The sequence below is a fragment of the Manis pentadactyla genome, chromosome 7 (genome assembly GCF_030020395.1).
Source record: "Manis pentadactyla isolate mManPen7 chromosome 7, mManPen7.hap1, whole genome shotgun sequence".
Lineage (NCBI taxonomy): Eukaryota > Metazoa > Chordata > Mammalia > Pholidota > Manidae > Manis > Manis pentadactyla.
This window is the reverse complement of record NC_080025.1, coordinates 148,473,995-148,491,606: the sequence shown is the minus strand read 5'-3', so window position 1 is coordinate 148,491,606 and position 17,612 is coordinate 148,473,995. Positions and strand designations below refer to the sequence as shown.

Genomic DNA, 17,612 nt, shown 5'->3' with positions numbered 1-17,612 from the left:
CAGCTAGCGGGTGGAGGTGCCACGTGGGCTCATGAGGGTGGGACCCCGACGGCTGGGGGGCGTCCGGGTGCTGGGTGTTCACAGCACTGTGGGGACAGACCCACCAAGGGCAGGCCCACGGAGCAGTGCAAGGGCTGCGGGGAGGGTGGGCGTCCCCAGCGTTCACACCGGGGCAGAGCAGCATAGAGAGGGTCCTGCCTCAGGCGCACGGCGGGTCCCCCCACGCAGAGGTGTCATGTGGACCCGTCTGTGCCCTGCTGCTCCGACGTAGCCCCCAGGGAGGGCGACGGCCCCTCGCCAACCCCGCCATCCTCCTGCCCTGCTCCTCTCTTTCCTGCCACTCTCCCGTTTTTTAAGTTGCTTTCTTTCCTGGCATTCACACTCACGGAAAGAGGCCATCCAGCCAGAGCCTGGACCAGGCCCTGTCAGGCCGCTTTCCTGACTCAGGGGAGGGCAGCGGTACACACTTGACCGGGCTGGTGAAGGTCAGAGAAGCTCACAAGGGCAGGCGGGTCTTGGCCCTGCGTTCTGAGGGTCGTGGCGATTGTGGCGGCTCAGAGGTGTTTGTTGGCGGGTGTTGGATTCACCTGAATGGCTTGGTTCCTGATCCAAACCTCCATTCCCGAGTGTTTATTACAGATTCCCTGTAAAATAGTCTACCTAAATTCCCTGCATGCTGCATCTGAGCTCTCTCTTCTTCAGGCCTGACTCAGAGACAGGGGCACAGTTTCTAAACCAAAACTGAGGACATGCCACCTGCAAAGAAAGCATGTGTTTCTAGGGAAAACCGGAGTGGAAACAGGGAATCCACACTCATCTGTAGAAGCCAAGATGTCTGAGGAAGGCACCCTGAGGTGGCCCTGGAGCGCAGAGAACGTTCCTGTCATCCCGCGGGTGCCCACCTAGAGCCAGCTGGGCGTGAGGAGGCAGAGAGAGGCCCGGACCATCTTCCTTCAGGAGGATCCCTCCGTCTGCCTCACCCACCGCAGCCCACGGAAGCGTGTCCCTCACGCCACACCAAGGGGCCTCACACGGGGGCACCAAGGAGGAGCAGGCAGGGTGCGCGTGCCCAGCAGACCTGCAGACCCCACCGATCAGATCCCTGCTGAGGACGTGAGTGCCTCTGAAGCGGAGTGCAGTCGGGGGGAGAAGCTAGCAGACAAGGAGTCAGACGGGGGGGGCAGGGAAGGAGGTCCAGAGGGTGGGGTGCTGAGGCAGGTGCACGTGAGACGTGACAGACCCTGAGCAGAGGGAGGCTCATCTCCCAGCTCCCCGGGGCTCCTGGTGTCACAGCGCCGCTGTCTGCACGGCGAAGCAGCCCCGAGCAGCTCTGTGAAGCCCTGTCGGCACAGCAAGGCCCTCCATGCACAGATGAAGCACCCGTGCAGGCCTGAATCTCTGCGGGCAGCCTGGCGCTTGGCAGCTCGAGTGGAAACCTGCGGCCCCGATGGCCGCCGTGCAGTGAGAACCGCCAGAGGAAGCCAGGCCCACCCTTAACCCTGCAGGGACACTGGTGGGACGCAGCGAGGATGACACGGCGCAGGGTGAGGCGCTGGCCAGCTGCACCACGGGAGTCGCGTGTTTACCGGGAGAGAAGTCAGGGCACAGGGCAAATGCCAGCGGGACCGAGGAGACCCAGCTGACGACAACCGCTCCCGCATCGCGTGTGGGAGACTCGAGGACTCGAGGGAGACCCGGCATGGGGGAGCCCACAGTGGGGGCCCGTGGGCTGGACGCTTTGCGCCTTGCCTCCTTGCTCCCACCCTGGCCCCAGCGGTGGGGACAGGGCCACCTGGAGGAAGGGGCACCTCGGAGAGCCTGGGGAAGCTGGATGGCTGAGCGTGGAGGTGGACAGAAAGGCTTTGCCCGGAGGCGTCTTTCTTCCTGTGGTAGAATCACGCTTTCTGAACTGGGCAGCGAAGAGCTTCACTCACACTGGGGTTCCCACCCATTCGCAAGCACGGGGACCCTGGACCCAGACAAGTCAGGCTCCGAGCGGGGGAGGTGGCCGTGGGCCTCGGGAGACAGAGCAGGTGCCACGGAGGCCTCGGGCGCGGGCTTCCCGAGTGGACGGGGCAGCCTTCCTGCAGCAGGGCTGCTGAGGACAGAGGGGGAGCTGGGCCTGGGCATTGAGTAGAGGGATTTCAGGGACCAGGCAGGATTTTCTTACCTGGTTCAGACCGGGCTGGGGGTGGTGAAACCATTCCTTCAGGAAGGTAACAGCACCTTTTTCTGTTACATTAGTGCAGACATGTAATAGAGCTTCCCTTGCTGTCTAAAACACCGTTCTTGAACTTTGTTGCTCAAAATATCTAAGTCTCTAATGGGGTTTTCTGCTTTGGGAAACTTGCTGATAATTACGAATGGGATCTTGGTCATTTCTCTGTTAGCAAGTACAGGACAGTCAGAGAGGGTGGCAGGTTAGGAAGGTGACAGTTGGGGAAAAGTGTCCTCTCAAGATTTTTAATGTAAAAGATAATACAACCAGCAAAAATTGGGTGCCTTAGAGCACGTTAGTGTGTGTGTGTGTGTGTGTGTGTGTGTGTGTGTGTGTGTGTGTGTGATTACTAGGACAGGAAAAGGAGGATTCACAAATGATGAGATTAGCAGTAGGGCCAGATATTTGAAAACGCGTCACTTTCTGTGTGGTGTTTGAGGGGTGTACAACTTGGGTTGAATGTGATGTTTAATCAAAATCAGTTAAAAGACTGACAAATGCTGGGATTATTAGCATGCATGGGATGTTGGTATCATACAACTAGGCTTAAATCCTCTCAAGTAAAAAACCTAAATTTGTTCTATAAGTAAGCATTTTGTCATTTTTTTTATTTTGCGAAGATCGTGGAGTAGAAAAATAACCAATAGAGGATTATGTCTACAATACCTGCAAAATTTGTACTTTAACCAGAAACCAAGCTGTTCTTGATGGGAGAGTAAATACGGATTCGTCTGTACAGCGGAGCGTCAGCGGGAAGGGAGGTCATCCCGGCCTCGCGTCCCAGGGCTCCCTCCCCCACCCTGGCTTTCCCGCCTTCCACCGCACTCAGGAATACAAACCCTGAGCCGAGAGGCCCCGAAATTTGAAATGGAAACGTGAGAGAGGCGAAACTAGGGAAAACTGCTTCTTTTGCTGGCTCCTTCTGAGCTGTTTCTTTCCCGACCTTGGGCCCTGCCTCCCAGGGGGCTCCTCCTGCCTTGCTTCTGGAGATAGACTTCCTAGGCACCTGTTTGGTCTGCAGATTGCAAATGGATTGCAGGTGCGGCAGCAAAGCCGCGCTGGGACCTTCATGCCACACCTGGCGCCTTGCGGCATCCCGGGCGGCCGGACGCTCTGGGATCCTCTCCCGGGACCTCCTTCCAAACCCCCCCCAGACTCACGGGCCACTGGAAGCACCGACCTGCCGTCAGCATCAGTACCTGAGCCCTTGGTGGCAGATGAAAGACGTCTGGAAACTCGTGGGGTCAGAGCCCCCCACCTCACAGCCGAGCAGTGAGTTGAACAGGGACCTGCCCAGTCGCCCGGCTTCCAGCGGCCAAGCCACCGACCCTGGGTCTCCCAAGTTCTGTGGGGAGTGGGGCGCCGAGAGGCCCCCACGCAGATCAGCTTTAGGTGGAGCAATTGGGCCCCAGGTTGGTGGGCGGCTTCTGGAAACCAGAAGCAGCTGCCCGGGTCGGTCCTCCTGCCCCGGCCCCCGGGCCCTGCCCTTTGGCTTGATTAGCAGCACTGCCGCATAGAAAGACGTGAATGCTTTTGTGCTCCTGGCTGGGCTCCTGTGGCCCCTGGAGTATCCCGTGTGCTTCTCTGCCCCTGAACTTTTGTGCCGCCTGCTCCTCCGGCTCTGAAAGCCCTCCCACTCTGCTTTGTGCTTCCAGATCGTTCCCATCTGGCAGCCTGCTCAGACCCCACACCCTCCTCCGAGCCTTCCGCCAGCCTTGTCCCTCCAAACTCTCCTCCCCGCACGTGGGCCTCCGTGCCAGGTCATTCTCCACCCTGCGCGCCGAGGGGGACCTGGGCTTAGCAGGCAGGCTGTTCCTTCCCCATCAAGTCCTTCTGTCCGTGAGGAGCACCTTGTTTTCCAAAATGCCAGTTCCGTATAATAGACACGCAGCACCTCGCAGGGGGCCTTAAGGTGCTCGAAAAAAAGTGAATCCATACACTGACCTCAGATAGCAGCGTGAGAAGGGCTGGGCTCGGGAAGCATCTGGAGTTCTCTTCAAACCATCACTGTGGCCCCGGCGTTCAGGAGAGCGCCCGGCAGGCAGGAGGCACCAGGGAGAGGCGGGGGTGGGGGATGTTGCCGCAAGTGGTGACGATGATGACAAATGATGACAATTCATTATATTTGAGCAAAAGAAAATGAGGATGGTAACAAAGTTTCTTGTAGAAAACAGCTGCCCATTCTCTCAGTCCACGTCAGGCCCAGGCTGCTCTGAGGCGGATGGTTTATTTCTGGCTGACTTGGCTATTTTAAATTGTCTGAATATGAAACTGAAAAGCAAGCACACACCTTGGGGCTGCTCCAGACCAGCTTTGCTCGTGGAGGTGGAGTCGAAGCCACGGACTTTGAAGGCATCTCTGACTTCTGGGGAACCCTTGAAATTTAATCATGAGTCATCAACAGCAGGAGTCCAGGAGGTTTGCAGATTGCATCTATTGTTTTATTTGTCTTATAATCTGGCGGCCTGGCTGGTGAGGTTGGGGCCATGGCTGAGACCTCCTCTAATGGGAGTTTTGCAGGTATTGAAGATGGGGCCGTAAAACTCATAAAACTGCAGCCGTCCCTTCAAGCAGTCAAGATCGTTACAGAAACCCACGTTAAACATGGGTTATGGGAGAAAGGAGATGCTTGCTGAAATTATGTGTTTCCTTCCTGTCTTTATCTTCAGAACTCTTTCCTGATTTCAATCTGATATTTATCAGGAGCAGAACAAAGGGAGAAAACTAGTGTGTCTTTGGTCTTAAAAGACAGCCCTTAAGCAAAGTGGGTGCAGCCTGTTGGATTTAGGGACATCAGGTGCGTTTGGATGAAGCTGAGTGCGCCACCTGATTTGCCTTCAGCGCCTCACCTGCAGGCAGCATACCAGCTGCAAATTTTGTGAGACTGTCGGATCTTCTGCACTCAAAACAACCTAAAATGGGAGGCCTTCTGAGCTGTCTGCCCGAGGGAGCCTGACCTTCACCCTGTCAGGGGGGGAGGCCACGCCCTTCGGCAGCAGGACTCGATTCGGCTGACATGGCACCACTTCCACATGGCCTTGTCCATGCCCAGCGTGGGTGCCCAGGCCCCGGGGCTGCTGCATGCCTGCAGTGCACACCAACAGGCCAGCCTCCTGATTTAGGGGAGATAGAGGGGAGACTGAAAACAGAAATGACTTCTGTTCTCAAGTTTGGGGGGCAAGATGGAGGGGAAATGAAAGTCCCTAAAGACAATTCAGGACCAGCAGCTCCTTAGAGCCCAACCGGCAGCGAGGCAGCACATGGGCTGTCGCCGTGGGGGCTGGGCGTGGGGGACAAGCAGGTCTTTTCTTTCTGACTCGAGGCCGTTCGAAGACTGTTCTAGGTTGGGAAGAGTGTTGAAAGTTATTTTCACTTCTACTAGTTAAAATGTGTCCATATCTTTAAGTTTTATTTTGAGAAAACATCTTGCAAAATGGGAAAAAATTACTCTATGTTGCTTGATAAACACCGTTTATCACGGAGCTGTTTTGGTTAGCTGGCTAACACTGTGGAACCCGGCACTTAAAATAACGCAGCTGACATTCGCCCAGAACAGCAGAGGTTTGCAGCCGAAGTGGTGATTATCAGAGTGTCGGGTGTGGGTGGGGGGTGGTGATGCCAGGCCTTGAGTTAAAGGTCAGGACGACCAACCATCCCACAGAAGCCCTTGGACCTGGATTAGGAGTTGCTCTGGAGAAATGTTTCTACCTTGTGGTATGTGTTTCTGTGTGCACACGTGTATGCATGTGCTTATGTGTGTTGTCCTCTGTTGAAATGTAAACGTTTCCTGGACATCACTGAAAAGCCTGCTGGAGGTGGTGAGGCCACATGCCAGGGCAAGGTAGTGGCCGCCTGTCGCAGGTCAGTGCGAGTGAGGTAGGGCGAGAGCCAGGTTCTCCGTCCGGGGACCCCGTGCCGCTGTGGCCCAGGTCAGGGAGAGGGCCACCCCATTTATCTACTGTGGCCCTGACGTCTGTGGGACGAGGACAGGTTCCAGGTTCCTCTTTCCTACCAGAAACGGTGTGGCCGTAAGGCCCCGGTGTCTCGGGAGGAGCGCGTGGGACGAGGACACAGGGAAGCCCCCCAGCTTCTCCCCCATTAGTACTGATCAGACAAGCTGTTTATGTAAAATATCCACATAAACGAGATCCTGAGTTACTGCTGTTGTGTCCGCAGCCAGCCTGGCTGGCCTGGAATTCAGGCCATTCCTTGTAGGTCATGTTTCGTTTTAGGATGAAATAACAGCCTGCTTGAGTAAAACTGCTGGGAACAAGGAGAGGTGATTATACGGGACATTTTCTTATGGGCTTTTTTTTTCTGATGACACATTACTAGCCACCTTGATAGTCTGGGCTCTTTTCTCCAATGCTTTTCCCCATACATAAATTCTAAACATTTCACTTCGTTTCAGTCATGTTGAATGAAGAATTTTACATGTTTTAAACATACCTTAAGTTGGCTTTCCTTATTACAGAAGTAACACATGCTCAGTTCAGAAGCTGCAATGAACACAGTACAGGTCACAGTACAAGCCCCCTGCCTCCCCAGGCAGAGAGCCCCTGTGAGTGTCCCGGGGCCTGCCCTACGCCTCCCCCGAGGTCGTCCCTGTACTCGGATTTACTCCTGAATCTGCGATTCCACGAGCAAGCCCATTAGCACACGCCTGCTGCCGCTGCCGTAGATGCAGGGCTCGGGGCGCCTCCACGTCCGGGAGGCTGCCTGGCGGGGTGTCGTGTGCCCGCCGTGTGTTCCGTTTGCTGGGTGCCACGGTGCCCCCTGTGCTGGAGACCAGGCCCGTCTCTGGAGAGGCTGCCTCCCTCTCAGTGCGTCTCTTAGGGTTTTCCCCGGGCCGGAAAGTAACTGGCCTTCATCCCTCCCCACATGCCCTCAGGAACCCGTTTCTCTTTCTCCTGTGGCTTCGTGCATCACCGAGGTTCTGCCCCATTGCCACTTATCGTGGTCTCCATGAACCCCAGAAGTCCAGCTGCGCTCTGTGTACACACTCAGGAGTGTGCTACTTTGTTGCGATCGTACCAAGAGGGTTCCTTCAGCCTTTGTGCCTTTGTCATCTTCCTGGAGGGACCCGGGAGCGACAGGCCTCTTGTCTCAGAGTGGTTTCTGCTCTGCGATTCTCCTCCATCAGATGAGGGTTTGAGAAATAAGACATTTGCTTTATTATGTGTGTGGATGGACTCCTGCCCCCAGAATCTTATTCAACTTATTGTGCAAACTGTATTATAAAGAAATATAAAATACTTTGAGGTCTGCAGAAATATCCCAGGACCTCAGCTCAGTGTGTGACAGAAGGCAGGCCGTTTTACAGATGATGCGTATGGGACCAAAACGTGGTATGTGCTTGCCTCCCTGGCCTGTACCCTTGTACCCAGGGAGTCGCTCTGGGCATGTGATGCTCCCTGGCCTTCAGCACATCCCGAGCTGACTGTGCTCCACAGGGACCCGCCAGGGGTTGGGGATGCGCAGGCACCCTGGTATCAGTGCCTCCAGGTGACTGCGGGGCTCACATGACGGGGGACTGACCCACCACGGGGCCACCTGGCTCTGCATGTTTGAGGCAGCCCCATGCCACACCTGGTTATAGGCACTCATGTTCTGACCTTCCCTGACAAACGAGGGACTGTTTGATGTTTTAAATAGTGTGGCCCAAGCTTCAATGTTTGTTTTGTGACCAAGCACTTAGAACTAGGAGACTGCAGACGTCCCCCTTGAACCCTAGTGCTCCAGTTGCTCCAGGAAGGCTGGGGGGAGTCTCCTTGCTAAAGCCTGCAGGCGGCCTTCAGACGGGTGTGCCACGGCCCTCTGTGCTGCGGTCCCGCTTCAGGGATGGCCCTGTGCACCTGGCCCTTCCAGGTATGGGGCCCTGGCAGGGAACCTGATCTGGGGTCTCTGCCTCCTCCTAGCCATGCAGCCTCTGCACCCATCTGTGAATGAGGACACTCTGCAGGGTGGCCTGCAGCCTGGCGCCAGGGGCAGGCACACAGTGACTGACCATTTGCCACAGACCAGCACCAAGTTAGGCGCTTCGCACACATTCACACCCAGAATCCTCCAACCGCTCTACATGGTAGTTCTGCCATTATCCCCACTTTATAGACTGACACATAGATGTGGGCAACTTGTCCAGAGGGCCAAGGCCAGTGAGTGGCAGGCTGGGGTTCAGACCCAGGTGGTCTGGGCCCAGGGCCTTGTTTCCACCCCGGTGTGCTCCTGCTCCTGCAGACCTGGGTCTGTCTGGGTCTGTGTTCATTCCTGCCAGGGGATTCTTCCCTAAGATAGTGAAGGCTCTAGGCTACTTGCTTCCCAAGAGCAGGGGCATGCCAGGCATTGGTGGCTGCTGTTGTGGAGATGGCCTGCGATGTCCCCACTGTTGTGTATGCAGCCCCTTCATCAGGAACATGGGAGGGTCCAGCCAAGTAGGTACAGGGCAGGTGTGCAAAGATGAATAAACCTCCCCAGAAAGACCTGAAGTCCGTCTACCTTCAGAGAGGGACCTCCTGAAAATGCAAAGCAGTGTGGTCCAAAAATAAGTGATTTCCCCCTTTGCTATCTGGAGAAAAAAATTTTTTTAATTCACACATGCATGGGCTTTTTCTTTCCTGCTAAGGAGCAGGCATCAGGATGTGAGAAGGAGACAGGTTTGGGCAAGGTCCCGGTGGGAGTGGCTCATGAACCGGGCCCCGGCAGCAATGCAGTGAGCTCCCTGGGTGCTGGGACAGGTGCACACCAGCTGCAAAGGGGAGAGCCCGGAGTAAGCCCCATCCGGGTGCTCGGCATCTCCTGGTCTGCCGAGGTGGACGGCCCGGGCGAAGAGCCATCCGGAGGGCTCTTTGCCGTTATGTGGCTTGCTGGCTGGCTGGCCCCACATGTAGGTCTGTGACCAGAAGATGCATTCGCTTGCATCTGCCTCCTTCCTGCATAATTAATTGCCTCTTCGTTGTTACGTCATATGCTTACTACACAAGGACTGCAATTGTCTTTATAAACTCCAGGTCATCAAGTTAAATGCTCAGCATCATTTTTATTAAGGTAGTGGCATCCCAGACCATAAACAAAGTCATTTTTAAAATTCAAGCAGAGTTGGTCTGGATCTTAACATTGTGGGATCTTTTTAAGTTAAGGGGCTGCAGGGTACTGAGCCTCCTCGTCCAACTGAGTGCAGACGTGTTTGCCAAAAATCTCCCCTGTGCTCACAACCAGGCCACGCAGAGCAAGTCCTTCGGGGCCCCACTGAGCAGGCCCTGCATTGATGAAGTTGAAGGATTCGATGGTTTTGCTGATTCGCACCTTTGGTGGGCCTGTGCGTCCTACAGTTTTCCCTTTAGGGCACCCATAGCCAGGGACACTTGTTCCCAGCATTGACTATACCCTTTTTGATTGCTGCCAGGATTATAAATTAGGAAAATTTCAAGACATGACCGGGCTCTCCAGGCCTATGCCAGAACATCTTAGATGGTTCGTTCAGCACTGTCAGCCGTCTTTTCCTCGAGTACAGCGCTCTCCATAGATGATCGTGGCTCTGTGTTCTGAACTCACTTAACAGAATACGATCCACAGAATGTTTATCTTGGCGATGGCCGTGCTTGTCACTTGCTGCTAAGAGCTTCCTGCTCTGTTCTACATGGACGCTCCACATAAGTTTGATAGTAAATGTAGGACAGTAAGAGCAGGGGAGAGCTTTGGCCTGATAGCAGTTTACATGTAATGGGGAGCTAATGTTATAAGCTCCAGGTTACATTTTAAAAGAATGTTTATGCCCAGCCCACCCATTCCGTCACTGCCGAAGGGGTCTGTAGGCTCACACCTTCACCTGTCAGCACGAGGACTATGATGGCCCTTTGAGGTGTAGGTGGCCCTTCTCCACAGGGACTGTGGTGTCGAGCGAGCTACACACAGTGTTTCCAGGCTGGGGAGGCAAAGCCCCCGCGTCTTGGGTGAGCTGCTGGTCGGTAGCTGTGCAGAGGTTCAGACCTGCATGGTGTAGACCCAAAACACTTCACAGAACCACAACCCCAAGGGGTTTCAGAATCTGTAAATGAGTCTCCCTGACCCAAACCATTACTGTCAGGTGGTAGTCTACGTTTTCTTCTGTTTTAAGAAGTTTGTCCCTTGACATTTTAAATTTTAAAGTAATAGTACAGAGACTGAATATGGAAGGCAGAATATGGAATTTCTGTGTACAAACCTTAATGAACCTACAGGACAAATTGAAAGGGCCGACAGTGACGTCCCTCCGGGACTTCCTCAGTGAGCAGAGGTGGCATCAGCAGTGCCTCTGGGGTCTCGCCTGCCCCTCTGGGCCACCAGCGACTCCTGTGGCAGGACAGGAAGGGGCCGTGGCATAGCCAGGAGGCTGAAGCCTGGTGTCCACATGGGAGGGCTCGGTCTCAGGGTCCTGGGACGGCGGGCGTACAGTGGCGCGGGAGGGGCAGAGCCAGCCAGGGTTGGAAGGCACACCGATTAAATCCTGAGCGCCTTCCGACAAGGGGGCCGGGTGGGCCCGATCCTGGGCATGTCTGGGAGACTGAGGCTGGGGAGGCTCTATCTTTGTCACAGGTAGGCAGGTAGGTCCTTGCTGTCTCGGGCACCAGGGGAGACACCAGAGGCTGCGCGCCAGGCTACAGGACGGGGAGTGTGCCGGGGCTCACCTGGCCCCGGTCTGAACCTGGCACAGGGCTTCGTCGGTGTGACTCCGCAGTTTCTGTTTGCATGATGCTCATGCCACAACCTTATGACATGGGCTCCCGCTGGTTCCCAGGCCTCAGACTGGGAAGGGGAGGGGACAGTCACAGGAGTGGCCGAGGGGAAGCTGGCCCGGCTGCTGCCTCTGCCCAGGGAGAGCTCAGGTCCCAGCCAGCCAGTGAGGGGGAGCCGCTGGAGGCCGCTGGCTCTCCGCTGGCCCCATAAAACTTTGTCATGAGACCGGCTGCCCTAGCAGCCGCTGGGTGGCGGTGAGATGCAGACTCCCAGGGGCACGTCAGCTGGGACTTGTTCAGGCTGTCACGCCGGTGCCGGGGGCTGTGAGAGGCAGGTGCCCCGCGGTGCACAGGAGCCACGTCCCCTGCGCAGGGTTTCTGGCCAGGCCGACCACCGCGCTCTCCATATCTCACTCCCCAAACGGAGGCTTGCCGCAATCAAAGCTCACTGAGGGGAGCCAAACGGGAAGCCTGGCGGAGGCAGCCGGGACGGACGTGGGGCTGTCATGTCCCCCCTTACCTCACCTGGCCACCCTGCCTCAGCACGTCTGGACCTGCCCTCCTGCCCGTGGCACTCCTGGCCAGCACGGACGTCTTTGCCTCTCAGTACCATTCAGCGCCAGGCCAGGCTGTGAGCACCTGGAGCCACCGCCCAGGGCGTCCTATTCAACCAGTGTGCCTGGCACCGGCATAGTGTTTGACACATGGTATGTGCTAGTAACCAGATGCCAGGTAAATCAGTAATGGCTGATCATCAGCTGGTGTGTGCCAGGCACCCTCCGGAGGCCTGTCCTGACGTGTCATGTCATTCAGTCTTCATGAAGCCGTGAAGCCGGCACTGGTAGGAGAGCAGGAAGTGGGCACAGAGAGGTTGAGGTTGTTGTCCCAGGGCTGCACAGCCGGCAGAGAGTCAGAATCAGGAGTGTGACCTGGTGCTCTGAGTGGGTGGAGGAGTCTCCCGGAAGCCAAGGAGAAGAACCCGTCCGTCCGTGTCTGTTGCAGCTCCCACCTCCGTGCCCCTGGAGGGACGGTTCTCTGGGCCCTGGGTTCCGGGTGGGGCCATCCCCACCCGGCTCTGCTGGCCTGGTGTGTGTGCCTGGAGGGTGGCTCTGCAGAGGCCCAGAGACTCTCCTGACATCCGGTGCGCCCGGAACACACGTTAGCACAGATGTCATCAGGGCCTCGGATGCGAACCAGCCCGAGGAGGGCGGGAGCTTGCCAGCTGCACAGGTTCGGCGGCTCACCCGGGAGCCCACTCCCACCCGACCCAACTCTCAGATGCTCCCTGTCTTCGTGGTTTATCGTGTAGGGACTGACAGTGGTCAGTTCAAAAGTAAGTGTCCCACCTTAGCAGATGGCACTTAATTTTAGTTGTGTGTACAAGCCTGCAGCCAACGAGGCCTCGTTCCCACAGGGCCGCCACTGGGCCGTGAGTCTCCTGAGCTCCCTCTGGGGCCCCCCGCATGGGGGAACAGCCACCACCCACCTTCTGGGCCAAGCGGGCACTCCCACCCCCAGGGCCTTCCTCTCTCCGGGCGGCCGGTGCTGAGTATCTTACTGTTGGGCTGAAAGGGGGGGCGGGTTCTTCCTGGAGCTCTGTCTCAGCTTCCCCCGTTCTAAAGAAACGTTTTTCTAAGCTAAAGGCCCACAAGGAGAGTCGGCACTGAGTGTGGACAAAAGGAGTTCTGGGCGGCGTCTCGGACGCAGCCCCGTGTGGCTGCCCAGGCCTGGGTCGCCCCGGCCACGTCCTGATCGACCCGTAACCACCCAGTGGGGCAGGAGGCTTGTCAGGTGTGCCCCTGGCTCCTCCAGCCCCAAGGCTCTGTGGTCTCCCTGGAAATATCTTGGGCCTCCCCACGCTTCCATAGTTCGTTCTGGTTTAGAGAATTGTTTTACTTTTCATTGCACAAAACACTCGCTTCTGTGCCGACTGAAGACAGGCCTCCATGGCTGCAGCGCGGCAGCCCCTCACACACGCACGTCTGGCCTGCGGCCCTGCCCTGTTCGCCGCGGTCACCAGGAGTCTGGAGGGGCAGCGCCCCCAGCACCCCACTCCGTCACTTGGGAGAGCGGGAATCCGGGTGCTGTCTGGCCTCTCCCAGGCCCAGCCGCAGTTGTTTTTATGCTTCAGCCCAACTCATTTTAACACTGGGAGCCGGTGGGCCCTGAGCTGAGGAGGACACGCTGGGGGCGCCGGGTGGCTGGCTCCTTCCGTTTTCCCTTTTGCTAGGGACCTTCTGCCCTCACACTGGGCCATGCTGGGGAAAAGGGAAAAACCAAAAAGAGGTTTGTTTTTTCCTCGACAGCCTGTGGTGCCAGCCTTACGCTGTGAAAGCCCCTCCCCTGCCACAGCCTGTGACGTGCCCGGCTTTGTATGTTGCATGTTCTCAGCATATTCCAGTGTGGTCTAGCGGCCCCTTTTCCGAATCTGCCTAGATTTGTGGCAGGGGGTTGTGGTTGTGCGTGTATATGTGCTGTGTGTGTCTGTATCCATGTGTGCCTGTGGCTCCATTGTGTCGGTGGGTGAATCTTGTGTGTAGCCGTGTGTGTGTGTGTGTGTGTGTGGCCGTGGCCGTGGGGCAAGTCCTCCCGGTCTGCCCCTGGTGCTCAGGAAGAGCCGCAGGGAGGGTGGGCTGGCGTCCGGGCTGCACTCACCCCTGCCTCTCTGTGACCCAGGAGCTGTGCCGGCAGCACATGGCCACACGTGCCCCCGACCACCCCGAGGCCCTGCACACATCCCGCGTCAGCAGCGTCTCATCCCAGTTCAGTGACGGGCCAGCGCCCAGCCCCTCTGCCCGGAGCAGCACCTCGTCCTGGTCGGAGGAGCCTGCACAGCCCAACATGGACATCTCCACCGGCCACATGGTCCTGGTAAGGCCCGTCCTGCGTCGGGAAGCATGTCCAGCTGCGTCTCCGCGAGCAAGAGCGGGAGGCTTACAGCGCCCACGCAGACCCACTGTGTGTCACGACCACAACAGCACGCACAGCTGCAGGTCTGACCTCGTGGGGCAGCTGAGAGTGGGCACGGAAGCCAGGCTGGGCTCCTTGGCTCTGCCCGCTCCAGTGTGAGCGCCACGCCGTTCTGCTGCTTGGCGCATGCCACCCACGCACCTGCCCATGGGCCATCCTGCACAGCCGCCGTGATGGTGGGAATGTGCCCGTTGGAGCCTGCTGCTCGGCCTTCTTGGCAGTCTGACAGCACCACAGGGCTCCTTCCCCCCACCCCCACTCACCAGGCACCAGCTGGGCAGGTGGACAGCACTCACCTGCTTATCACTGGATGTGATGCCCAGGAGGAGAGGGCATGGAGCTCGGCTCCCTCGGGACCCTTCCCAGGGCCTGGAGCAGGAGTCCCATGGGGGAGGCTGCAGCTCCCTGCCCCTTCCCCCCGAGACTGGGCACCATCTGCAAAGGGACACCCAAGGAGAGGCTGGGCTGCTTGGCACGTGTGTCATGTCCAAGCGTCACCAAGTAGGCGCTCCCCACTGCTGTCCCTGAAGGCAGACACCCTGTGGCCCGGCACCAGCAGCTCAGGCCAGTGCTGCTTCCCGCACAGGGTGGACAGCAGAGGCCATGCCGCCCTGCTCGCAGGGCAGCTCCGTGGGTCGGGGAGCTGCGTCCGTCGGCAGCTGGCTCCCCAATGCCAACGTGGGGTGGGCCCTGCGCTTCTGTAGTTAAACATTTACTTTCTGTGGAAACTTCCCTCACCTATTTATTATTTAATAACAGCAGAGACTGGGGGAGTCAGACCCCAGAGACGGGGTCTGGGGGCCCTGAGGTCTCAGGAAGCAAGGGGAAGGGCTGGGGCAGGGAACTGGGAAGGGTCTCTGGGCAGCTTCAGGGTGGAAATGTGGGAAGGGGCAGCTGGCCGTGGAGAGCCATCCTGGGAGCAGGTCCCCCTGCAGAGATGGGCAGGTGTCAGAGCTGCCTCTGCTCGCACCCTGGGGGGCAGGCTAGAAACAGGGCGTGCTGTTGGCAGCACGGATCCTGGGTCCCGCAAACCTGGGGCAAAGCTGGGCAGCTTGGCTGGTCACCGGGTCCAGGACTCTGGACAGATCCTTACCTGTGTTTTCTCATCTGCAAAATGGGCTTAAGACTCCCACCGGGATGCTCACAGGGCCCAGCAAGACAAGCACGTACATGCTGCACATGGCAGAACCTCACAGATGGCATCTTCCCACATGTGTGATGGAAGCATGGCCGGAAGGGGTCGTGGCAAAGAAACAGCTGTTTTTGTGTGAGGGAATTAGAAAGCCAGCTGGTGGCCCAGTGAAGGGCGTGGGCCCTCCCCCCAGCCATCGTGGGAAGGGGCAGGCGGGCCTGGGTAAAGTCTGCAGAAGACCCAGGGAGGAGGCAGCGGGAGAGGCCACGGCGGGAGAGGCCACGCCGTCCACCCCGAGGTTCTGAGGAAGTGTCTCTGGGACGACGAGGCTGTGTGACCCGGGCTGCGCACTGACCTCATCCACGCGGCCTCGCGGAACTGTGAACGCTGCTGTGCGAGGACGTGGCTTCCTGGGAATCCCGTTGATCCCTTTAGAAGGTGAAGAATCACCCTTGGACGCATCTGTGTAGAGGACCTATTTCTCTGTCACTTGTCTTCAGAAGGCTGAAGTTTAGCACAGCTGCTTTGTCGGGGCGTCGAGAGCAGATTATGGTCCTAAGAGTACCAGTGACATGGTGCCAGCCACGAAGCAGGCACACCAGGGTGCACGCTGCCAGCACGGTCTGTCCCTGCGTGGCCCACGGGGCCAGAGCTCTGGGACCAGCTGGAGAGGGGACGGTGTCTGGAGAGGGGACACGCCCGGCAGATGGGGGTTCACTGCTTTCTAGGCTCCGCGTGAGGGCTGTTGAGCTTCATCAGGAAGATGGGGCTTCGTGCATGCCGAGGGGTGGACCCCGGACCGTGATGCACACCCTCCGTCCTGGGAGAGCGAACTGCAGGCGTGGGCAGCCTAGAGGCCAGGAAGCGGGAACCGCGTGGGCCCCACGCCACAGCGGGGATGTTAAGCCGGGCAGGGAGGAGCACACGCAGGGGCGAGCCCAGCTGTCCCCACGGCAGGCAGGGGGGCCTGGAGGCCAGCGCGGGGGGAGGGTCCCCGTTGGACAGCCGGGCTCTGGCGCGGCTCGGCCCTCGTGTCTGCGCAACGTGACCTGCAATGCCGTGACCTTCTGCTTCTGCCTGCCGGGAGTCGCACTGAGGAGCCGTGATTTCTCTGTCGGGCTCGGAGTGGCCTCCCTTCCTGGGGCCCCGGCGGGTCTGCCAGGGGGCTGGGTTGGCAGGGGCTTCCCTGGCCTCGCCTCCTTCAGATCTAAGTCTGCACCGCATGGAAACTCTAAAAGTGCCATTCCTCGTGGCACATTCCCCAGTCCTGCTCTCTGAGGCCAGAATGTGCCCACAGCACCGCTGGGCACCGTCCTCTGTGAGGGGGGCTCAGCCCCCAGAGCCAGTATTACCACAGGCTTGGGGATGAATTAGTAGTGCCAACGCAGGCCACTCACTGTCCCCCAGGTGACCCTGTGCCAAGCAATGGCCCCAGTCGGTGTGTGTGCCCTGCTCATCTTAGTCACGTTACTCTGTTACTCATCATACAGTAAGTTATGTATTGTATACTATTCTGGGTGATTTACACAATTTTCAAGTCTTGCCACTCCAAACAACACAGCATATGTGAAAACAACTGTAGGTTAAATTCTGAAAGACAGACCCTAGGACACCCAGTGTGCCTGCCATGGACTTCGAGAGGTGTCGCCCAGTCCCTGCCAGAATGTCCGAACAGACACCAGCGACGTGGGCATGGCGCTTACGTCCGCACACCCTCCCGCCCTGCCTTGGGCTTCACGCTGACCCGTGGAAAGCACTGCTTCCGTGTCGTCTTTGCTCACATTTCTCTGACAGTGCAGGAAAGGGAGCGACTCTCCACACCGGGAGTGGGTCGTCCTTGCCTCCAAGAGCCACTTCAGGAGCATTCCGGGCTGCAGGGCCAGCCCCCACGCCGGGCAGGAAGGGTGCGCTCGGGCAGGAAGGGTGCACTCGGGCGGGCAGCCAGGGGTGCCTGCGGCACCTTGCTGAGCTCAGCATGTCTTCCCACAGCCTGGCTGCCGGTCCTCAGGTGAGAGGCGGCCAGGGGTGTCCATGAGAGCCGGTGTAGCAACAGATTTGGGTAAAGTTTCAGGAAGACCAAAAATCCTTGCTGAGAAGCGGCACTGGGTTAATGACCTGAGCCGCCAGGGCAAGGCAGACAGGTAGACACCCAGCCCGCCCCTCCCGGGTGCACAGATTAGCATCCGCGGTCAGACATGCCCAGGGTGTGGCTTCTGTCTCTGAACTCACCTGCCCAGCGACGTCGTTAAGCAGAGTGGCCCCTGGTGGGCACCAGTGCCTGGCACTGTGGGGCCTTGATCCTCAGGAGCCCTGGCCCAGCCAGCTTGGGCCCCTGACAAGCTGCACAGACACCTGCTTCTGCAGCCTGGAGGCTGGAAGTCCGAGGTGGAGGTGTCGGCAGGGTGTTCTCCTGGGCGTGTGGGCGCCGTCTCCGGGTCCTCACACAGTCGCTCCTGTGTGTGGCTGTGTCCTGAGCTTCTCATAATGCGGACGCCGGCCACCTGGGTCAGGACCTCCACAGGCCTCACCTCATCTCAGCCACCTCTGTGAACACCCTGTCCCAGCACAGTCCCCCCGGAGG

At 58.1% G+C, this 17,612-nt stretch overlaps 1 protein-coding gene across 3 annotated transcripts in view; it reads left to right on the top strand.

The window, feature by feature from the left end:
* Window positions 1-17,612, top strand: part of PTPRN2 (protein tyrosine phosphatase receptor type N2) — a 723,823-nt gene that overhangs the window by 632,097 nt on the left and 74,114 nt on the right. For 2 of the 3 annotated variants that reach the window (XM_036899583.2, XM_036899582.2), the window contains one exon: window positions 13,606-13,800. The exons of the other annotated variant lie outside the window; for it this stretch is intronic. In XM_036899583.2, coding sequence (XP_036755478.2) covers window positions 13,606-13,800 — 195 coding nt within the window. The remainder of the gene's footprint in view (window positions 1-13,605; window positions 13,801-17,612) is intronic. 3 annotated transcript variants of the gene reach the window in all.